Below are 21,999 nucleotides of genomic sequence, written 5' to 3'. Positions count from 1 at the left end.
ATCAGCGATCTTGCTTAATTTTTCTTGCAAGTGACTTTGATACTGCTTTATTGCTCCTGGCGTTCGGCTTTACGGTCGCACTTCTCGTTTCTTTTTTGCGTTTGCTAGAGAAAATATAATCTAACAGCAACGTATGAAACTGAAATATTATTTCGTAGATCGAAAATTCATCGAGCAGCCGCTGAAGCCAGCACCACCTCCGATCATAACGGTACACAAAGCCGGTGGATACAGTGGATACAGTTCCACTACCACACAGGGTCATAATTACAGTAGCTCTACCACCAATAAATACAATGCTTCGAGTTCATCTTCCTATAAAGTAAGAGGAGCACAGAAACTAAATATTTGATTAAAAAAAGATATAGATAAACTGGTAATAGATAAAAAAAAATAAGTATTTGATACATACAATTTCTCTAGGCTACAGAGTCCAGCACAGAGAAGCGAAATACCAAGAAATACGGACTCGATAGCACCGGTAGTCCATCTCGTTCTAGAAGTACGACAAAGGAATTAATCTGTACGTTAATTACGTTATTTCCACCTGAAAAACTGTATGATCAAGTGAATTATCTAATAACTGGTTTTGCTTAAATATCGTCTTTAAAGATCCTCCGGATGACTCGATGAGAGCACCGCAATTCACGAAAAAATTGAGCGATCTTACTATCAATGATGGAGAACAGCTGGAACTTAACGTAAACGTTGACGGTGATCCAGAACCACAAGTCACCTGGTCCAAGAATGGCAAGGCAAGTACTTACATGTATACATATAAAAAAAACTGGAGAACTTATCGCGATCCTCGAATTTTGATATTTAAATTTCATAAAGTTCAGTACTTCTATAACGCTTTGTAGTAATAAATGTGAATTCTATCACACTTTGTAATACAATTCTATTTTGTTATAAGGATAAAAATTAATAAGCTTTCTCCTCCATTAGACGCTGAGTTCGTCGGAAATTATGAGCTTGAAGTACAAAGGCGGAGTCGCGACTCTTGTTATCAATGAGGTATTCCCCGAGGATGAGGGTGAATATACTTGCCAAGCAAGCAATAGCATCGGTACCGTAACTACCTCCTGCAAATTAACCGTGAAACGTAAGTACAGTAATCAGTGAAGCTAGAAATCGTACTATGGAAAAAGGGCGGAATGATTAAATGAACATATTCGTTGCAGCCATGGCAAATGCAGCCGCGAAGAAAAAGACCGATGACAAGCCTCCAAAGATCGTAGATCACGTAACCAGCATGTTCGTAAAGGATGGCGAAGCCGTGACCTTAAGCTGTCGAATAATCGGCGCGAAGAAATTCGACGTGATCTGGCTTCACAACAACAAGGAAATCAAACCTAGCAAGGACTTCCAGTACAGCAGCGAGGCTAATATCTATAAACTGAACATTGCCGAAATCTTCCCTGAAGACTCTGGCACTTATACCTGCGAGGCATTCAATGACGCAGGAGAGAGCTTCTCATCGTGCACATTAAACGTACTTGGTACGTTAACGTTCATTTAAAAAATTTACTTTATTAGCTTGCAGCAAACGCCGATAACCGATCGATATGAAATCTGGTACAATGATTCACAAAAGTATTTTGCTTTCAGTTCCAAATGAGGAACCGAAGAGTCCAGTCTTCACGACATTCCCACAATCTGCAACGGTAAGCGAAGGCGAATCGGTTACATTCGTATGCAAGACTGAAACCGCGCCTCTGAAAGGTAAGCGAAAACGTTTATTTTAGTCGTGAGAATTCGAAGCACAGAATTTTACCAAATTTTATTAAATTTATTACATTTATTACATTATTATTATTCTTAATGATACAGTAACGTGGTTGAAAGACGGAAAAGCGCTCCCAGAATCTAGTAGCAGGTACCTCTTCAGTTCAGACGGTGACAAATCGTTCGAGTTGCGTATCAAAGCATGTACAGCCAGCGATGTGGGTCAGTATGTTGCTCGCGCGATCGGCAAGAAGGGTGAGACCAATGCTGCTTTCGCCCTGAACGTTACCAACGAATAATGAAATCGTTGATTTCGCGCGTGTCAAAACGCAAAACGACAAGGTTTGATAAGATCTGTGTATATATACAGTTTTTATTCTTCCCCTTACCTCATCCAAAGTTTCGCCCTCATCTTCATATCTCATGTATTTTAAGATAGCATGTCGATTCACGAAATTTAATTATTTGTTTGTTTTAATGCGTCTCTTTTCAGCTTCTAGAATATTATCGGGAGGACAACAATACGAGAAAAAAAAACTGTAAAAATGAACTATATAAATGTGCGACTTGAAAATAATCGCGGTCATAGGCGACGTAACGCTCGTGTATAAAAGAGAAATTGGAAAACTATTGTATTCATGCTATTCTATATGTAAATTATCATTTACTTTTTGTGTGCTTATCATATCGCAAAAAAAATCATGTCATTATATGATGAAAGAAGAATCCAAAGTGTTAAGCAATACGGATAGCACGTGCAATCTATACGCTAATACGAGCTTTGCTGTATACACGAATTTGCATATTTTAAGTACACAATCGTACACAAACGGCAGTTAAATAACAAACAGGAAACTTTCGCAATAGTCAGACTCAGCAGGATAACCAGCATCCTCGTACGTTAAAACAACAATAACCAATCTTGCTAGATGACTATACGAAAGAGTTTAACACTGCCGAAATGTACATCCTTATTCCATGTAATCGTACGCACTGTCGTGTTATACATGTTTGAAGACTGCTTCCGTTACAAAATTTCAGATAAATAAAAAAGATGATTCAAATATAAAAGTTGCGGACTTTTTATTTTCCTTTCACTACTTCCCTTATGATTTCATAAAGTCGTTTACAACGTATTCAAGTAAAAAGATTTTAATTACGCGGTATTGTACAAAGTACGGGGATCTATGATATTAAAGCAACTATATTGTGGAAAAATATAGTCTTTGAACTCGTCTCTCTCCTCCGTGTGTGAATGCAAATATTGATTATCATTTTGTTGACTGATATTATTTATCATCATTATACCGATATTAGAGGATTTCAGGTATCTTAACTGAAGCCTACAATTACTTTCTACATCCACAACATACGTCCTTAGTTCCTTATTCTCTATAGAGCGTTTTATACATTCTCCTCTCTCACAAACAGTGTTGTCTTTTGTAATCTCGATTCTAGTAATAATCATTTCGTCTAAATCATCATCTTCTACAAAAATCATTAAAAGTTATTATAAATGTAAATATAAAAATAAAAATATCGTCAATATCTTTTTATGCATTATTTACCTTCAAAAAGTAGCGTTGTATCACATGTAAGAAATGTATCTACTCTTTCAATAACATCATCATCGCGTATCGATATAGTTTGCCAATAATCTTCTTTTGGATAATAAATATAAACAGATGATTTCAACATATACAATTTTCCATTTAGAACACAATGAGGAGGAATATTGGTAAAACTCTCAGGAACGCGCATGCCTTCTTTCCAAATACCTGAAATTGTTTGCGCATTAACGTTGGAACTTTCATGAATATTTTCTATATTTCATAATGTAAATTTTTAACCTGTGTGAATATCAAGAATATTGACTGAATACAATTTTAATCTATGCCTTCCCACACCACCAACTATGACCAACTTGTTACCAAGAAACACAGCAATCATATGCCTTCTTGGAACTGGCAACGTTGATTCATAATACCATTGTTTAGATAGAAGACAATAACGTGAAATAACATTATTAAATTGTGTGCCTCCTAAACCTATGTTTCCTCCAACTGTATACACATTGAAACCTAAAGCAATATTTTCAATGATTAGAAATGTGTTTCTTAATAAAATATGCAACTTAATAGGAGCATACCTCTACTAATAACTTGCATCCCAAATAACCATTTATCTGGATGTTGAATACTTTTTAATTGTACACATTTATTTAAAACATTACCATCCCAAGTACACAAATATCCAACCTTTGTATCATCTTCAAATGTTTCATAGATAACTGTTCCCCTTATAAACTTAAGTTGCCTTCCTTGATTGATATGCGCAATATCTGAATTCTATAGTTAAAATATTTTATATATACCATAGAGATCACATGTAAATAAATATGATAGAAGATCAATATCATTTACCCCGTGATGCATTATCCATTTATTCCTTATATTTTCCAAATATGATTCTGAGGAAACTCTTATATTAACGTTGTTTAATAATTGAACAATATCATCTGCGGCTAATTTGACAAGCACATCTACAGGGATTTCCTCAAACCTATCTAAACAGACAGACATACAAATATCTTGTAATGCCTTCATGTTTAACTCTTTTGCTAATAACCATATATTGATTACTTTCTGTGGTGACAACCATTGTAAAGCTATAATATTTACAATATCATTTGTTAATTCATCAACTATAAACAATGCGCTCAACTGTAACAAATTCAATAACCCTGTAAAATGTTTATCTTGCATAAACTTTATCAGAGAAATTTTTATGGGTTGATAATGAATACTTATACGTCTGTCATTGTGAACCCAATCAACAAAATTCTAAAAGCATAAAAATTAAATAATTACGACAATAATACATAAACATTTTTCTACGTTAGTTGATATAAAACATAAAAATAACCTGTAAAGTACTTTGAGCAATGTCATAATTAATAACATATTCCTGGTTATGAGAATCACTAAAATTGTGTGAAAAAAGAGACGCGAAATAGCGGCTTTTATTTGCAAGCTTTTGTTTGTTCACTCGTATATCTTTTTGATTAAGAACTAGGGTTAAATATTCTTCCATGGTATATTTTCGATATTATTTATCTAATAAACCCTTGTTTAATACGTTTTCAGAAGTTATCAGTTTCAACGTTTCGATTCAAATATATTGTTGTAAAAAATTGTTGTTCGAAAGAGTATAGACAACTCTTCAAGAGGGCTAGAATACAGATTAGTCATTATAAGTAATACAAACCGCGAACTAAATGAGTACATGCTTTAATTTGTATTTCACTTTAACTTTAGAAGGTTCTGTTTGAAATTTTGATCACAAATATTAAACAAAAGTTGAAATGTTGAGTTAGTGTCATGTTCGTTTTCTCATCATGGAACACAATCGTTGACTATGAACCTCCTTAGCTTTAACAAAATTTAAGAGATTTTAAGAATATTGATAATGTAAAATAAATAGCAATGATCAGTGAACATACGGCAGAATTTATTTTATGTCTTACTAAATCAGATGTAATATATAAAATAGATCTCAATATATGTATTATCTGGTATTATATAAATAATAAGTTAGTGTTCATATATATTATAACATTTGGAAGTAATTTTATTTACAGTGTGACTATTTTTCTATCAAGTAGAACTGATAAAATGTATAAACTATTATAAAATGATATGATAGGGTGGGTTGTAAATTTATACAAAATTTTTGCTTCCGTTTATCCCTTTTTAAATCTTTAATTTCATAGTCATACTCAATTTCGATTTCAATCATTAATAGTGTGACATATGCAACATCAGTAATACGTCCTATTACTTACATAGCCACACGGAAATAATGCTATGACTGACAACATATATTGTTTTAAAATCATATGACATAAAAATATATTGTGATACTGGATCTATCTTACATTTTCTCTGTGGTTAAAATGGAATCGTCAACCCTACTTTTTGGTTGAATGTTGAGTTGAATCGCACAATCGCATAATTGCAGTGCAGACAACCGTTTTTTGTATTAAGTCAGAACTTCATATACGCTTCGCGTCGTTAGTATGTAAAGATCACGACTATTGAAAAGACTATTGAATTTATGGCTGATTTAAATAGAAAACCTTCGAAAACAATTCGAAATGTTGTGTAATTAGTATTAACCTACGAATGATGTTAATATTTACGCATTTTATTTGATGCATTTCTGTAATCTAGAGTCATAATGGATCAAGAATTGATTGAAAAATTTATAGAAGTGACAGGTAAGTAATATACCAATCTAATAACATATCAAAGATTACGAAACTTGTTCCCGTTTTGTACAGAGACATGTTATCTAAAAAATTGGTGAATAATTAATTTGAAATTAATTTATGTTTAACTTACGTTAATAAGTTATTTTGTGTTAATTCAAGGGGAGAATGAAGCAACAGCTCGCCAATATTTGTCATTAGCTGATGGAAATGTGGAAACTGCAATAAGTTTAATGTTTGATGGTAGTCAAGCACCTGAACCATTATGTACGGCTGATCCGGAACCAGAAGTGAGACCTCCTATTTTACCTGTGCAAGAAGTATTAGTGCCATCTGGTCCAATATGTTCCCTTCCAAGATTATCGACTAATGTATTTGACAGATTTAGAGATTTTGCAGTAGAAACCCGTAAATATCATCTTATTAAATAGTAGATAACATATACATACATAATGTGACTACGTATATAGTATAATCATTTTGTACTTAATATAGAACGACAAGAAGAAGAAATGACTCGAAAAGTAGCTGGTGTTAAACAAATATCCTACTGCAAATCAAAAAGATTGGAAGATTTATTTCGACCGCCATGTGGTATTCTCTTCCTGGGTTCCTTTATGGAAGCTCGTGAACACGCTAAATCATTAAACCGTTGGTTACTTGTAAATGTTCAAAATCCTCAAGAATTTTCTTGCCAAATTCTTAACAGAGATGTATGGTCCAATCAACAGATTCAAGGAATTGTAAAGGATCATTTTGTTTTGTGGCAAGTAAGTTATCATAAAGCACTTGTATTTAAATTTTATCAAAGGAAAAAGACTCATTTAATACTATTGCAAATTTAAATAGGTTTTATCAAATACAAGTGATGGAAGTCGTTATGTGCATCTTTATGATGTATATGAATATCCTTATCTAGCAATAATAGATCCTAGAACAGGAGAATGTATGAAAACTTACAATCATATTACAGTAGATACTTTAATATCTGCATTAAATGATATGTTGAGTTCTCACTCGTCACCAGAATGTGCATCAAGCAACTCAATTCATTCTAAAAAATGGAATAACTGTACTGCCACAGCAACGGAAGGAAGTTCTACATCAAATTCATCAGTATGTGTAGAAAAAGATTTTTCATTCTTTAATTAAATAGTTAATTTCAATACTTTGATTCTTCATGTATTTATATATTTATAGGATTGTAGTAGTAGTACTACTGTTAAGGCATTTAAGCACACTATTGATAATTTAAATGATTCAGGTGAGTAGTACTTGTCAATTACAGCAAAAATTTAATGTATTTCTAATATATGACATTTCTTCAATATCTGTATTTTATTTACATAATTATTATACAGGTAATATAGATATTAAGAATGATATGACAACTATTCAAAGTTCAAGTACAAGTATGTCAGCTGATACATTTGGAAACATAACTAAAAAAAGAAGAATGAATGAATTGGACGAATTAAACGAAAAGAAACAAGAAACAGAAAGTTCAAAGGTATATTGAAGTTAGCACATACAATTTAATATTGTATAATTCCGAGTAATTCACATATATTATTCTAGGACGAACAATCATACGAACTGAAGTCCACTCTGAGCAAGAAAACTGGTAAAAAATTATTGCATTTTACTTTTTATTCATATGATTTCTAGAGGTTAATAAAAATATATATATTGTTTATATAGATAGTACATCTGCTATAAGACTTTGTTTAAGACTGCCAAATGGTAAGAAAGAAACGATATCAATGTCTGCTACAGATACTATAGAGGTAAGTACAATGAACTTATTAATAATAATGTACTTAGGAACGATAAATGAAAATACACATTAATCCTTATTTTTTTAGGATTTCATAAATACTATGGAGAGTATGGGTTACTCATCAACCGATCATACTTATTTAATACCATTTCCAAAAACAAATATTGGAGCACTTTCTCCACAGATATATTTATCGGATACGATTTTATTTCCAGCAAATACAGTATTTATAACAAAGATATAGTAATCTTTGGTTAGGTAAGTATGCATATATATTTTAATAAATGAAGTAACATGTTAAAGTAACGAAATATGTTGTGTTTTTTACAGATAAAATATAGCGAAAGTATTTCCTTTTAACTACTGCATTACGGAATACATCATAAGTTTGATAAAAGTTACGTATCTTAATATATATATATGGAAAGACACTGACATATTCAATTACCATTTATGTGTAATTGTAATAATCCTATTTGTCCTAAACAATCAAATGAATGTCCTAAACATTTACTACTATCGTTATAATAGTCACATTTCAGTTAAATATTTTCAATGAAATGTACAGTAGAATGAATCATAACAGTTTAATTGACTTTTATACAAATAATAACAAAGTTATAACATTCATTTTTAATGACAAGAATTAGAATACATCAATATAAATTTTGAGAAACTTGTATCCTTTTTTTTCTTCTTATATAAAACAGTTCAGTATGCTTCCTATACGATATATTCTTACGATATATTCTTACGATATATTCTTACATATACTCCTTTGTTCCCCAAGGTAGCCTCGAACATTTTGTGTTAAAAATTTTCTAAACTACTCGTCAATGTATCTTCACATAAAAGATACAGAAATTTTAAAAAACCGAAAAGTTTTATTTATATTTTTAAATAAAAAAATTATACATTGAATAGTACTTATTTTATCCTTATTTTACATATGTTGTAAGATTTATATAAAATAGAATTATTTAATTATATTACTCTATAAAAATTATATATATGTTCAATACAATGTATGTCAGTTGTATATTGAAATGATTCACCATATTTTAAATAATTATGATAATTTATGATCTACATCTGTTCGTTGCAGAGAAGCGCTATACTTAAATACAATTATTACTTTAGATAGATACATATATATATAAATAAATGGATGTTAAATTAGGTCTTATTTAAGTAAATTAATAATGTAGTTTTATTTGCAAATTTACGAAACATTTTAAACATATAGTTCTTACCTAATTGTCCAAATGCATTTTTTTGTGACTTTAGGCAGCATCCAAATATTATTGATACATATTCACTGCCAAACGTTGTTACAATTTGTTGTATGAAGCAGATTACTAATGAACCGAGTGAGTATACGTTGTTTGTGTACGTAAAGTTATACCGGTCTCATGTTCTGCGTAATGAAATGAGAAAGTAATGGAAAATTAAATGTAGCAATAAATGGTGTGTTGATACAAAATAGGATCATGAAATATAGAAAAATAATTAATGTCATATAAAAATATTATAAAATAGTTTCTTTTTTCATATATTGAACATTAGTGATATAATGTCATCTTTGTATGTTAAATGTGGTTCTAATATTTGAGAATAAAAATATATTTAATATACATACCATGTATATAACTATGTTAAAATACAAAATAAATGAAATATATGGTTTTAAGAATTATGTAAGGTTACCATATAGATTTAATAAATAATAATTCAACTTTGTATTACAAGATCACAGGTCATACATATATATCCTATGTAAATTATTGACATTAATCACTTTAAAATGTTAACATATTAATTTATATCTATAATGTAAGTAAATTTATGAAGGAAATTATATATTGCATTAGCCACAATATTGTTATACAACTATAACAATACTTAAATTGCATTTTGTATTATATCCCAGCATTAGAATATATAGAAGAAAATGTTTCTATTCTTAAGAGCAATAAAGCTAAGAGTAACAATGAATAACTTAAATGTCAAAAACATATATATGTATGTATATATATACATATATATTATATATATCCATAATCAATTCACAAAAGTACATCTCTCTTTAACATCTGACTATGAATTTATGTAAAGAGTTCTTCTTTCATACCAAAACAATTTAAGACAACTCCCATTGGCGTACGCTTGAGTCCCATACCCTCAATCTTGTTAACAAATTTGTTCTTCACATTTCTTAATCTCAAAGATGCATGTATAAAGGTCACTAAAATATTAACAATATATTAATACAGATCAATCAATTATTTTTGGATTTTTATAACTGATTTCAGAGCTCCATAATGGAAAAATACTTTTCTTGGTACTGTTCTTTATATGGAAAAAAACTTACCACAAAATGAGAGTAAAATACCAAATAATACAAGAAGGACTGAGTTTATAGTATAAAGAACATAAGCTGCACAAATAATAGTAAGAATTACTCCAAATTGAGGATAGGTTCTTTTGAATTTAAGCAATGATTCTTTTTCATTAAACAAATAAGTACATTCAGCCCATACTGCCATGAGCGTTGATATACCAACAATCATCTTCATTGGATGTACCAATCTAAATAATTAATGTACATTATCAAACAATTTTGTAATCTTCATTATATATATATTTTATAAATATCAATATTATACTTACGCTACAACCAATAAAATAGCAATGGACATATAAAGATAATTGGTTTGATAATACACAAGATTATTTGCTACTCTGTTGCCCCATTTTTCGAAATCTCTAAAATTAGGCAATTGGAAACGTGAAGATTCCAAAAGAAAATCATATAAACTACGAAGAGGTGGCAGTTCCCATCCGTCACCTATTGTTACTGTTTTATCCATTGTAACGATGTCAAACACAATTTTATATTAAATTAAGCAGCTTAATTTTTACGATTGCACATCAATCGATCTTTATACGATAAAGTCTTTTGGTATTTTTGGACGATGACGACCAAAACGAACGTCATGCAAGTTCATGAAATACTCGTACCGCAACTCGAAAATAATTAACTAGATTAGTTGCGATTTTACATGCAATTTTCACTTTTCGTAAAAGAAAGGAGCAAAGTATTAATTATCATGTACTTCAGCAAAAGAATTTATGCACTATATTGATAAACTGCTTCGAATTTCGTTTAAAGGCTATTATCGTAACGTGCGCGTTTGCTTATCTACTGCTAAGTGGTAAACATCGGTGAACAATGTATCTGTGTAGTTAAAAGTAACGTCATTTCTTATCTCGAGAAAGTCAGATCCAGCGCGTGTTTCAAAATGTTACTTTATCGATTTATAAATTAAACAATAATAAAATTTTGTGTAACTGCGTCGGTATAAAATATAAATCAATCAAAGTTCAATATAGTTATGTGATTTCATGCATGTAATAACGTTTTTAAATTTTTATTAGTAATATATTTATATTTTTTACAATTTTTTTATTACAAAACAGTTGTATCTTTAAATTAACATTTTATATAGATTTATTAATTGTGTGTATATATATATATAATATCATTCATACTTTATTGATTAAAATCATTACTTTCATGATTAAAAAAGATCGTTGATACATATCAAATATATATTATACAACAAGTCAATTATTTTTAAAATGGAATATCAAACTTTTCTATGTTGTGCGATAGGTGTTAATTAATAGCATCACAGGCGTCGATCCAATCATTGTACACATCAATTGGTTCTGATAACATGTTAATATTGGTTTGAAAATTTTCTAAACAAATTTGACATGAAATTCTTGCTATTTTTCGACATTTGTCCCTAAAATCATTATAAAATGTAATAAATAATGTTCTTCATAACTAGAATCTGATTTTACGATGCGTTAAAACTTACATTTTAACTTCACATGACTTCTCATGATTACAAAATGGACACGTGAATTGTATATCCATAGGTACGATCGCTTTGTTTCTTTGTGGCGCTTCTCGTTTAGATTTTCTTCGACCCATTTTCAATAGATATTTATTTTATTATAACGTTCTTCTGAAAACATCAGGGGCTTAAATTTGTACGCGTTATAAAAATGATATATTTACATATATTTCGATAGGGAAATTAATATTAATTGTGAAGTTATTAAAGAAAGAACATACCTTCAAACGCTGTCAAGTTAGAATACAAATATAGTTTTGTAATTAGTGTTATGATAACTCCATGTTCTCTGGACTAGCGTTCAGGAGCAACTAAATATTTAAAAAGAAATCGAGCCGTCATCGTTCTCTGGGTTTTCACCCTTGCAGGTATCCTAACGATTGTAGGGATTATGACCATTGTAGAACGACTATAGGGAATGTTTCCAAAGAACTGATTCAGAATTTAGAAGGGGAGGAAAAATCGCAACTAGGATTTACTAGGGATTACATTCAACGCATATATTTTTATCGTAAAAATTGTTAATTATATTAAGTCTTTAATACAAAATTAAAATCGTGGGTAATAAAAAGAACTTCAGATTTTTTTAAGAACACACCAGACAATAAGTAAATCTTAAAATTTGATATTTCGATTTATTCTTTATATAATTAAATATTAATAACACGCGATAACTTTTGAACCCTATTAAGCAGCAAGTCTCCTTGTTTGACCATAGCCTGATATTGCCAATTTTTATTATCTGGTCTATTAGTTTCAACTATCCCACCAACACGATCAACTTTACAATGCAATCTTCCAGCAGCGATAAAACGCGATAATTCCCTGCAAAAAATAGTTGAAATAATAATTAAATGCACATTATACTAGCAGAGAATGAAATTTGCCAAGCTTACTGATCAATGTATTCTATTGTAACACCAAATGCTTCAGCCATGTATTGAAGTGTAAGAGATCTATAAGATTCTAAAAGTTGCGTGTATGCGAGAATGCGCATCTCTCTAACATAATACCGATAATGTGGGAAAATTAAATAATCTCTACGCAACAAACCCTCGACGTGTGCTGAAACCATATTCATACATAATAACAAATAAAATATGAAATTATCAAGATTTAATACTGAAATGGAAATTCTCAATACCTAGATTTTTAAAGAAATCAGTATATTGGCAATTATATAGAGAAAATAAGTAATCTTTTACATCTGGATTACTATGAAGTACTTCCAAAATTTCTGAACCTTTGATAATCTTATCTCTAAGTTCATTTCTAGGTAAACTTATCATGCTTAAATACACAGTGTATCTCACAAATGTATTATAATCCATCAGTTCGTAACTAGTAAACGTGCTAATTGTATCCAAAAAGAAAGTTGCAGCTTCTTTAAAGTCACGTACTGCTATGCAGTATGTCCCTTGATATACTTTTAAGCGATTTCGTCTATCCCAATCACCACCTTCTTCTATTAAACTGAAATAAAATACTGGTACCTACATTCTGTTACATCCACCCTATTTTTCAATACATACGTACCTTTTAGCTTTCTCTATGTTTCTAGTAACATGATCATGATCTAGATAAAATAATCCAATTCTAATATTATGAAATACTATGTCTAGTCTATGTCCTAACGATACAGTTTTATCATAAGTTTTCCTGAATGCTGAAATAGCACCTTCCTTATCACCTATTCTACATAAATGTTCTGACTTTTTAAGATTGGCTTCTCTGACTTCCATTTCACCTAAGTTTTTCTCAGCATCTTCAATTGCATCATCTAATTCTTTCAGTTGTTCCATATTCTTAGCTTTCATTGTAGTTAAAAGAGTATCATCAACTGGCCAATTCAAATCTTTACAAACTTCTTCATAGAATGGAGCCATATCTAATGAAATAAAAAATGAATTGAGAGTTTATTGAATAGTAACGAAAAAAAAAAAATGAGATTTTCAAATAAAAAGAAAGGAAATTATTGAATCAAGGAGAATACTATGAAAAGGAATAGTCAGCAATAAAAAGGTTATGTTAAGTGTCATGGTAGTTTTCTTAGTTTCAACTTGCGTAAAAGTATTAATTATATTTTTAATATCAAATATTTAATTTATTATAAGTAAAATTCCTTGTTGTATAGATAAACTAAAATTGTTAACTGAAGATGCAAAAATGCTATCTCACCGTCTGCTTTAATGGCATCTAATAGTTTGTTCTTTAAAAATGGATCATCCTTATGTTCTGGTAGACTCAATAAGAATTTAGTTTGAGCTAACTCCAATTTGGGATTCTTTTCTAAACCCTCTTCGTCTAGATTTTCCAACGGCATTTTAAATTGAAATTATAATTACGACACTGGTGAACACAAATTATCCAACACACTTTGTGTTTTACGAAGCACGAACTAAATAATATATAGATCAAACGCGAAAACATATATTTCTACATCTACTCGATAGATGGCGGGGTAAATTCTTTTAGTTTGATTATTCATCATTTATTACTCCTGGACTATATCATTTTTTGGGTTTTTCATAATATTTCTAGATAAATTCAATAATTATATTTTTAAGGAACAATCAACACATTAACTAAATGAAAGTTCGTATATTTTTTTAATGTTTGTTGTTCTTCATTTAAGTTTTGAAGATATACGAACTGTTGGAAATAATAAACACAGGACAATTTTCTTTTAACGAATCAATTTATTTTTTGACACAAACTGCCAATGACTCAGGTAAAGTGAGTCCAAAAAGAGAAAAATGTTTTCACAGGATTCGTTATATTTAAAATTTACAAGAAGGATTGCATAATGCGATTTCATTCATTCACATATCACACAATTCAACGCATACTAACGACTTCGGTATTTCTTTCTCTCCAATGGTGGTTTTGCACGACACTGATCATTCTCTCGATAATATCGTTACAATTATGTTTGGACAGTAACAACGAAACTGACTGCAATATGATTGTTGAAAGGATGCTAAACAGGATTCTAACGAAGCGGTAATAGATCGTTAAAGATTTCCTTTTACTGGAAAGATTCGATATCATAAATTACGTTCTGTACGTGTACGCAAAGCTAGTCAAAGCAATCAAGAGAGTCGAGAAAACACGAAATAACAATTAGCATCAATCTTATACGTTAGTCTGGCAAACTTCGAAGTCACATTCGTGACGGTAAGTGACAGCAAATATTTTATTTTTGAATTTCACATTTCAATAAAAATTGCAGATCGTGGGACGTCGCGATCGAACCACTATATTTCGATTATACTATGAATTAAATAGAATAAAGGAATTTATTTGAAATCTGTATCTTTGTCTTTTAATTCGTTAAATCGTCCGAATTGATAGATGTTCCCAGATAATTTTTTCTGGAGAACTCTCTGAATTTTTTTCAAGAACTGGAATTACTCTTTAAGCTTTACATGTGTATATGCATGTGTGTACATGTATATAAGCAGCAATACATACACATACATACAGCCAATAGAGGATCGGTACTTTAAATTTGATAATGAACTTTGTAATTTTGAATATTCGATGTGGATAATCGAATACATGCGACGTTCTATTTCTTCAAAAGAGAATATGCTGCATGGCGAAACAGACGTGTATTCTAAAGAGTATTCCTCGTTTTGAAGAAAAACGTATCGTTTATTGGTAATAGAGACGATCGCACATTCGATCGAAGAATCAGCAATCGAATTCGTGTGCACGGTTGGTAAAAAATAAATCGTTGGGTAACCGATGCACCTTTCTAGTACAGTTTAGTTTACCGACCGACTTTCATGGCAAATAACGCAACACACAACATTTAGAATTACGAATCCAACTATGCTACGTTTATGATCGTTAAGCGTACATCGATTCGTTCCTTCGAATGAAAGAAACAGCCCGAATTTTCGTGTATCTGGAACATCACGAATGGACGAAAGAACGAACAAACGAACAACCAGCAAGGATGTTACGAATTTGTCGAAGCGAGAAAACAGTGTGCATTTAAATGAGCGTTTGCAGTGCATTCGCCATTGCTCAATTCCAACATGCACGGTACGATATTATCGCTACTTTGTTCGATCGAACATTTTTTCGTGCAAAACGATCATACACGAAAATACGAGCGACTCGAATTTCCAAGCATGTTATTTAATCGTTATCAACGATCGTTGGAGAAAATTTGTCGATTAATCAAAAGGAGCTGGAACTCGCAGTAAAAATTGAAAAAGAAAACGAATATTTATATCGAATTGGTTCTACTCTTATTCGTTGATCGAACGAACGATCGAATTCTACTTTTTTCCCTTCCTTGTCCTCTCTGAGCTCTCGGTTCCTTTATTTTTCTCTGTTTGCTTTGTTCGAAAGTTATAAGTAAAATCTGCAAGTTCGTTGCACGTGTAAAGGATCCGAATGAAATGTTTTTAAGTTTAATTTTTCGTGTAATCCCGATCCGATGATAAAGAAAATAAAGAAAAGGTGAATACGAAAAAGAAAAGACGAAACGCGAGCGTTAAAGGCGAAGGAAAAGAAAGGATACGAAGGGAAGGATGATGTAGTTTTGAACGAAGCGTCTGGAGGATTATCGCGAATCAATTTTAAGGCGAGAAATCGTTGATCCAACGAGTGACGTAAAAAAGGAAGAGAAGGGGGGGGAGGACAGGATATAGGAAAAGAGGAACGAAATAAAAATTGCAAAGAATAACGTAAGATACGTTGCCCCTCTTTCCCGCGTTGTACGAACAGCTATAAATACTCCGCAAGTACTTGTACGTTGTTGGTCGATATAGAACACATCTCAATAATCCGAGCGATCGATACGATGCTGATAATGAGAATTATGACAGAGAAGTGTGGTTTAAGATAGAAGCGAGTGAGCGAGCGGTCGATTACTGTTTTCGGCCACGAATCGACGGATCGGTCGATCGATCGATCGATCGATCGGTCGGCTGGACATTCACACCGTTAAGTTTAAAAGGTAGAATAATAGAGGGTTCCAAGCGATTAAAAAATATGTCGGAGGCCGGTTTTGGCCCAAGCTCTCTTACTCGCTTACGCTCGAAATTTTTTCCTCTCTTTTCTTTCGATTTTCTTTCTTTTTTCTCGTTTTATTATTATTAATTATTATTGTTATTAATTATTAATTATTATTATTTTGTTGTTGTTGTTGTTGTTATTGTTATAGTTATTATTATTAATATTATTATTATTATTATTATTATTATTCGATACGATCAACAGCGAAACCACTTAAATCTGTATAATATATTTATACTTAATACTTAATTCTTAGCGATCAATTTACAATCGATTGATTCGATTAATCGAAAGGTATCGATTAATTCGTAGCGATGGTTCGTTCCGTTCGGCACGGTATACGTTCATTTCCGTTTCCCTGCTTCCATCTTTTTCTTCCCTTCATTTTTTTTTCGTTTCGTTTCATTATCGACGAACGATTAACACCGACGACACTTATACTAAAACCGTCCCCTTTGAATCGGAATGGATTCTGAAAAACATCTACCATAGATTAATTGTCGATCGTACGCGCTTTGTGTCCTTGAGGCCGATAGAACAAAAGAAACATTCATTATATAGACATCAGTTATTATATCAACGATTTTCTCATCTATACCCTGTGCATCATTTTAAATGTTTCAACACATCCTATGTGATTACTCGATAAATGTTTCTCGCTTATCGTAGATAGTCAATATATAATATTTATACTTTGTATGTGTATTCTATAAGTATAGGCACGTGAACGCGTACACGCGTATACGTATATCTCTTTCATCCTCTTTCTTATTTTTCTTTTTCATTTTCTTCCTTTTTTCTTCTTTCTTTTCCGCTTGTTTATGTACGATCGTGTACACGTACGCGTGCGTATATTTATTTCTTTGCATATAATCATGCCAGATGCGCAATTTTACAGCATTGATTAGCGACAAAAGAGGATGTCGGTTATGGCATACATCTACATCGACTGTTTGTGATCGTGTATCGATAAAAACACTGTAATCCTCGATTACTCGAAACGCAGCGATGAAATATACAATTAACGAGAGACAACATAACGCGATAACTATAAAAATCACGGTAACCTATGACATTTCACAGCGACGTCGATAGTCAACGATTAACCGATATGCATTAACCGATAAACAAATTGCAACGAGAACGATTATGGCTATGGCTGTAGCGAGTGCGAGGTACGAAAGCGAGGATGCCTACCCAATCGACTATCGAGAGATTTTCTTTCGCGACCCATCTCTCCCGTTTTTTAATTTTTTTTTTTTTTTTTTTTAATTTTTTTACTGCTCAAACTTTCCGCGATTCGTTCGACCAACGCGTACAGACAAAGAGACCGCGAGATCTTTCGACCGTTTACGTTTTCATTTCTGTTTCGTGTATGCCGATTAAATTAAAAAGTATCTGCGAAATTATAATGAAGAGTTAGAGGGAAAAATTACGACGAATGCATCTCTTTGTGTCATTTGATGACCAAAAAGAAGATTCCACTATTTCATGTTGGAATACAGGCGATAAAAAATAACACGTTGAAAGTAGGCTATTACGCGAGAATACAATCAACGTGGTGAAATATTCGCCTGTGATCGGTTAACGTCGATCGCGATTCAGTCGAGTCTCTTCTCTGTCCGTACGAGCGGAAGGGAAATCGCGCGAAATTCAGTACCTCTATCGATCGGTCAGTTTTCTTTCCCGACTTAATCCGCGTGTAAAATTACTCGGTCGATTGCGATAAACCGCCACGATTCAACGAATCGAATTGACTAGATTCGCATTAAACACATACACTTTGCAATTAATCATGTGCACACGCGTGTATGCGCTATTGCTTTGATGTAACATATCATACACTGTAACGCACGCATATACATAGCTGTATAGGATGCAGCAGTCGTATACCTACGACATCGCATTTGTTACACCGCGAACAGAAAATATTTCCAAATTCTTTTAGGAATATCATTGAAAGTCGTACTTTCTACTCGGTAGTGTATCGATCGACTTTTCGCGAATTACATTTTTGCGACTAGCGCATCGCTACGATTACCGGTCAATGTTTCAACGCGAACGTGTATACATATTCCGCTAATTCGGATATATTTCGTCCATTGGTTCGTAAAAAATGCTTCAACACGAAGGTCGAACGCTACCGTTTATCGAATAGCAGTCTCACTTGTGGACATAACGGTTACAGTTAATAACGTGACATAAACGATTCGACGCGTACAAACTGCATACCTTCTCTCATACAACGAAAGGAACGGAAAAAGAGGATAAAATAAGGACGAATACACGCGTAAATACGTAAAACTTTTGCATGTTTTAACGAGCGACGTTCGGAGAAAAATGTATACCGATTCGTTGAAACAGCAACAGATCGCACATGTTTGCCAGTGAAGCGAAACAGCGGAATATTCTTCAACAATAACGAAAGCGTAACAGTATAACGTTAGAAAACGATGGAAAGAAGCGAAACTTCAACGTTCGACTTTTCCCATTATCGACGATCGATGCGCGATCACTGCGAAAAAGAGACAAATAGCATCTGGACGAGCACGCCACTTTCGAAACCCTATTAACGCATTTACATAATTCGACAGCCTGATTGCGTAGCGCGTGCGAGAACCGGCTTTTTCCCTTTCTTTTTCCTTCTCATAGCGGTTGCCGTCGCGGTTTCGAACCGTGCGCCCGTTGCTACTCGCGGCATAATCGTTGATCTAGCCGGATGAAAAAGAAAAGAAGGGGGAAAAATCGGGAGAGGGAAGAGTTCCGAGTGAATACGAAAACACGCGATGAAAGGTACAGGAGGTTCGAGGAAAGCGTAAAGAAGCTCGGAGAGATCGATGAAAGGAGAAAGAGGAAGAAAAACGGGCGCGCAAATCGCAGTAGCAAGTCGCGCCAGAAAGAGACGATCGTTCCGGCGGATCCTAAACGTGTAAAAATACGTAGAAAAGATAAACGTAGCGCTCGAATCGTCTGCTTGTTTGCCAGTTGTCTGTCCGTTCGTCTGTCTGTTTGTCCGTTGTCCGTTTGTATGTCTATCCGTCTGTATGTCTGTCTGTGCGTGTATTTGTATACGTGTTTGTGTAAACGCGCGCGCGCATGCGCGCGAGGGCGAATGCGAGCGTGTGTGTGAGCGTGCGCGTATGTACGTCGAATAATAGCTTTACATCGATTATCATACACCGTCGTAAGCGAGGTCGACCGACGGTCTGTGATGGGAAGGAAGGTAAGACGGTGGCGTAGAAGTACCTGGCGTCGCGCTACCAACGCTCGCGTAACCGCCGGGATAATTGGCGCTGGGCGCGTGAATCCCTGCTGGCGGCGCCGGATAGGCGTCGAAGGAACTAGAATACGAACCATTGTAGGAATAAGGATTGGCCATGTGACCGAGGGATGGGTGCATTCCTCCCATACCGCTCATACCGCTCATCCCGTAGGTGCGTTGCATCAAGCTTGACTCAAGGCCACCAAAAAGATACCCGTTCGTCGATCCCATCGGCACGGGATAATGAGGTCCGGGAATTATATTCGGATACGAGTTACCAGGATGTCCGTGGCTCATGCTCGGCGTGTAATTGCTAGACGCTAGATTTTCGACGGTATAAGATTTACTATGTTGTTGCTGTTGCTGCTGCTGTTGATGCTGTTGTTGCTGCTGCTGCTGCTGCTGCTGCTGTTGTTGCTGCTGCTGCTGCTGTTGCTGTTGTTGTTGTTGCTGCGAATCTTGATGTTGACGTCCATTCATGCCGTAAAGAGAACCGTAACCGTCGTTGGGAGAATGGTGCAACGAAGATGGATAGATCGCACCGGTAGGCGCCAAGGGAGGGCTGTAATTGGACATGCCAGCATTAGGCATACCGGAGAATCCCGACAAATAAGACTGATGATGCGCTTCCATTTTTTCCGCCAAAGATCCATCGTCGGTCATTCCCGGATGCGTGTGTTGCAAACGTTGGCTACCCCCATCGGCTATGCTCGGTATCTGATCGACTAGAGATTCCAGGTCGCTGAGACTTTTCGAGGCCACGTCCTGTCCGGTGTTCCTTTTCATGGCGTACTGTTCGTGCGGATGATGAGGCGACATCGAGGCGTGTGTCGGCGTATGGGGATGCGTATGCGGAGGAGTGGGATGCGAGTGATGCGAATGTTCGTCGGTAGTTTGACTCAACGGTGTCGGCGTGGTCTGATGAGGATGGGGATTGTGGGGGTCGGATGTTTGCTCGTGGTAACCCATGTAGCTGGTGTAACTCGGATGAGACGGCGTTCCTGGACTACCGTGATGGCCCGTATTGTCGCCATTTCCGGCCGGATTGTACTGACGATGATCGTTGTTCATATTTTGTTGAGAGATACTGGTAGGTGGTTCGAAGTCTGGGTGTTCGACGCTCGGGGATGTCAATGGCGAAGGCTCCAAGTTGTTCTCCGAAGAGATCGCGGTGTTGATCTCCGAGGATAGATCGGAATGAGTAAACGAGAGCGACATGGATTTCGGGCTTTGGCTGTAGTGCTGTAAATGTACCGGGCTCTGTTTCGCATTTATACTGTACGGACTGTCGTTGATGCCTTGGCCGTAGTATCCAGAATCGTTCATCGGTTGAGGGTACGGAGCCATATGCGCGAACGTCTTCGGCGGAGAGAAACAATTGGGTACCACGGTACCGTAACCGTCTCCTAGATGACCCATACCCTGATGTTGCTGTTGTTGTTGCTGCTGTTGTTCTCGTTCTCTGATCTCTCGCTCCTGTTGCTTTTGTTGTTGATGAATCTTTTTCGGCCGCCCCCGTCGCTTCTTTATCACTTCCCCGTTCGCGTCTAATTTCTCGGGATCGGGCGGTGGTTGATCTTCCGGATTCTTGATCTTCTTTGGCCTGCCTCTTTTCTTCTTGCCAGGTATTTGGCAATTTGAATCTTGTTTGATGATAGTTCCATTCATGTCGGTGATCCTGCTCTCTCCTTCGTTCGTAAGCTCCTCGCAATACGCCGGTTTCTTGTCCTCGATCGCCTCCTGTTCCTTCTTCTTCAGCTTCGAGTCCGCGAACACTATGTCGGACTCGTCCAGATGAGAGATCGTGCCGTTCAAGTAATCGCGAAATTTCTTGAGCGCCGCATAATATGGCACCTTGTCCGCCGCCCGTGGAAGTTGCGCGCACCTGGCGCTACTCGATGGCATCACCCACATGTACTGAAATCCAGCAGTTTATCGATTATTAGCGAGTCTTTTACTTTTATCATTCGAAAGAGATCCAAAATCAATTCTTTTCTTA

At 34.3% G+C, this 21,999-nt stretch overlaps 7 protein-coding genes across 38 annotated transcripts in view; 2 read left to right on the top strand and 5 right to left on the bottom strand.

The window, feature by feature from the left end:
- The window catches only part of LOC100644118 (twitchin), a 77,050-nt gene extending 74,795 nt beyond the window's left edge, over positions 1-2,255 (top strand). For all 31 annotated transcript variants that reach the window (XM_048414547.1, XM_048414558.1, XM_048414545.1 and 28 more), the window contains 8 exons: positions 159-322; positions 424-523; positions 613-755; positions 949-1,105; positions 1,185-1,502; positions 1,612-1,725; positions 1,834-2,070; positions 2,222-2,255. In XM_048414547.1, coding sequence (XP_048270504.1) covers positions 159-322; positions 424-523; positions 613-755; positions 949-1,105; positions 1,185-1,502; positions 1,612-1,725; positions 1,834-2,027 — 1,190 coding nt within the window. In that variant the 3' untranslated portion in view covers positions 2,028-2,070; positions 2,222-2,255. The remainder of the gene's footprint in view (positions 1-158; positions 323-423; positions 524-612; positions 756-948; positions 1,106-1,184; positions 1,503-1,611; positions 1,726-1,833; positions 2,071-2,221) is intronic.
- A 531-nt stretch (positions 2,256-2,786) lies between these two features.
- Positions 2,787-5,240, bottom strand: LOC100648850. Its single transcript, XM_012317607.3, has 6 exons — positions 4,654-5,240; positions 4,152-4,571; positions 3,878-4,076; positions 3,579-3,809; positions 3,297-3,506; positions 2,787-3,216 (listed from the first exon to the last, which is right to left on the bottom strand). The coding sequence occupies exons 1-6, from the start codon at positions 4,819-4,821 to the stop codon at positions 2,885-2,887; spliced, it is 1,560 nt and encodes a 519-aa protein (XP_012172997.1). The 5' UTR covers positions 4,822-5,240; the 3' UTR covers positions 2,787-2,884.
- Positions 5,241-5,435: 195 nt separating this feature from the next.
- LOC100648735 (UBX domain-containing protein 7) lies at positions 5,436-9,196 on the top strand. Its single transcript, XM_012317614.2, has 10 exons — positions 5,436-6,007; positions 6,161-6,406; positions 6,494-6,768; positions 6,848-7,114; positions 7,199-7,262; positions 7,360-7,508; positions 7,577-7,622; positions 7,700-7,785; positions 7,864-8,036; positions 8,109-9,196. Exons 1-9 carry the CDS (start codon positions 5,968-5,970, stop codon positions 8,020-8,022), a joined length of 1,332 nt encoding a protein of 443 aa, XP_012173004.1. The 5' UTR covers positions 5,436-5,967; the 3' UTR covers positions 8,023-8,036; positions 8,109-9,196.
- On the bottom strand, positions 8,971-11,026 carry LOC100648966 (PRA1 family protein 3). The gene is made up of 4 exons (XM_003393651.4): positions 10,449-11,026; positions 10,150-10,367; positions 9,910-10,023; positions 8,971-9,195 (listed from the first exon to the last, which is right to left on the bottom strand). Exons 1-4 carry the CDS (start codon positions 10,646-10,648, stop codon positions 9,137-9,139), a joined length of 591 nt encoding a protein of 196 aa, XP_003393699.1. The 5' UTR covers positions 10,649-11,026; the 3' UTR covers positions 8,971-9,136.
- A 237-nt stretch (positions 11,027-11,263) lies between these two features.
- LOC105666607 (transcription elongation factor 1 homolog) lies at positions 11,264-12,206 on the bottom strand. 2 transcript variants are annotated; one of them, XM_012317537.3, is made up of 3 exons: positions 11,926-12,206; positions 11,666-11,815; positions 11,264-11,590 (listed from the first exon to the last, which is right to left on the bottom strand). In XM_012317537.3, exons 2-3 carry the CDS (start codon positions 11,779-11,781, stop codon positions 11,458-11,460), a joined length of 249 nt encoding a protein of 82 aa, XP_012172927.1. In that variant the 5' UTR covers positions 11,782-11,815; positions 11,926-12,206; the 3' UTR covers positions 11,264-11,457. The 2 variants fall into 2 exon arrangements, with proteins under 2 accessions (XP_012172927.1, XP_012172935.1); XM_012317545.3 differs by having other exon boundaries at positions 11,666-11,812.
- A 107-nt stretch (positions 12,207-12,313) lies between these two features.
- LOC100648619 (26S proteasome non-ATPase regulatory subunit 6) lies at positions 12,314-14,113 on the bottom strand. Its single transcript, XM_012317553.3, has 5 exons — positions 13,883-14,113; positions 13,241-13,592; positions 12,849-13,177; positions 12,601-12,769; positions 12,314-12,529 (listed from the first exon to the last, which is right to left on the bottom strand). Exons 1-5 carry the CDS (start codon positions 14,025-14,027, stop codon positions 12,355-12,357), a joined length of 1,170 nt encoding a protein of 389 aa, XP_012172943.1. The 5' UTR covers positions 14,028-14,113; the 3' UTR covers positions 12,314-12,354.
- Positions 14,114-16,951: 2,838 nt separating this feature from the next.
- LOC100648503 (probable serine/threonine-protein kinase yakA) overlaps positions 16,952-21,999 on the bottom strand; it is a 53,152-nt gene continuing 48,104 nt past the window's right edge. The window contains exon 10 of the mRNA XM_003393647.4: positions 16,952-21,917. Within this exon, the coding sequence (XP_003393695.1) occupies positions 19,911-21,917 (2,007 nt within the window). The 3' untranslated portion in view covers positions 16,952-19,910. The remainder of the gene's footprint in view (positions 21,918-21,999) is intronic.

Source organism: Bombus terrestris, chromosome 2 (assembly GCF_910591885.1).
Source record: "Bombus terrestris chromosome 2, iyBomTerr1.2, whole genome shotgun sequence".
NCBI lineage: Eukaryota > Metazoa > Arthropoda > Insecta > Hymenoptera > Apidae > Bombus > Bombus terrestris.
The sequence above is the reverse complement of the archived record's forward strand: the minus strand, read 5'-3'. Positions and strand labels throughout refer to the sequence as shown.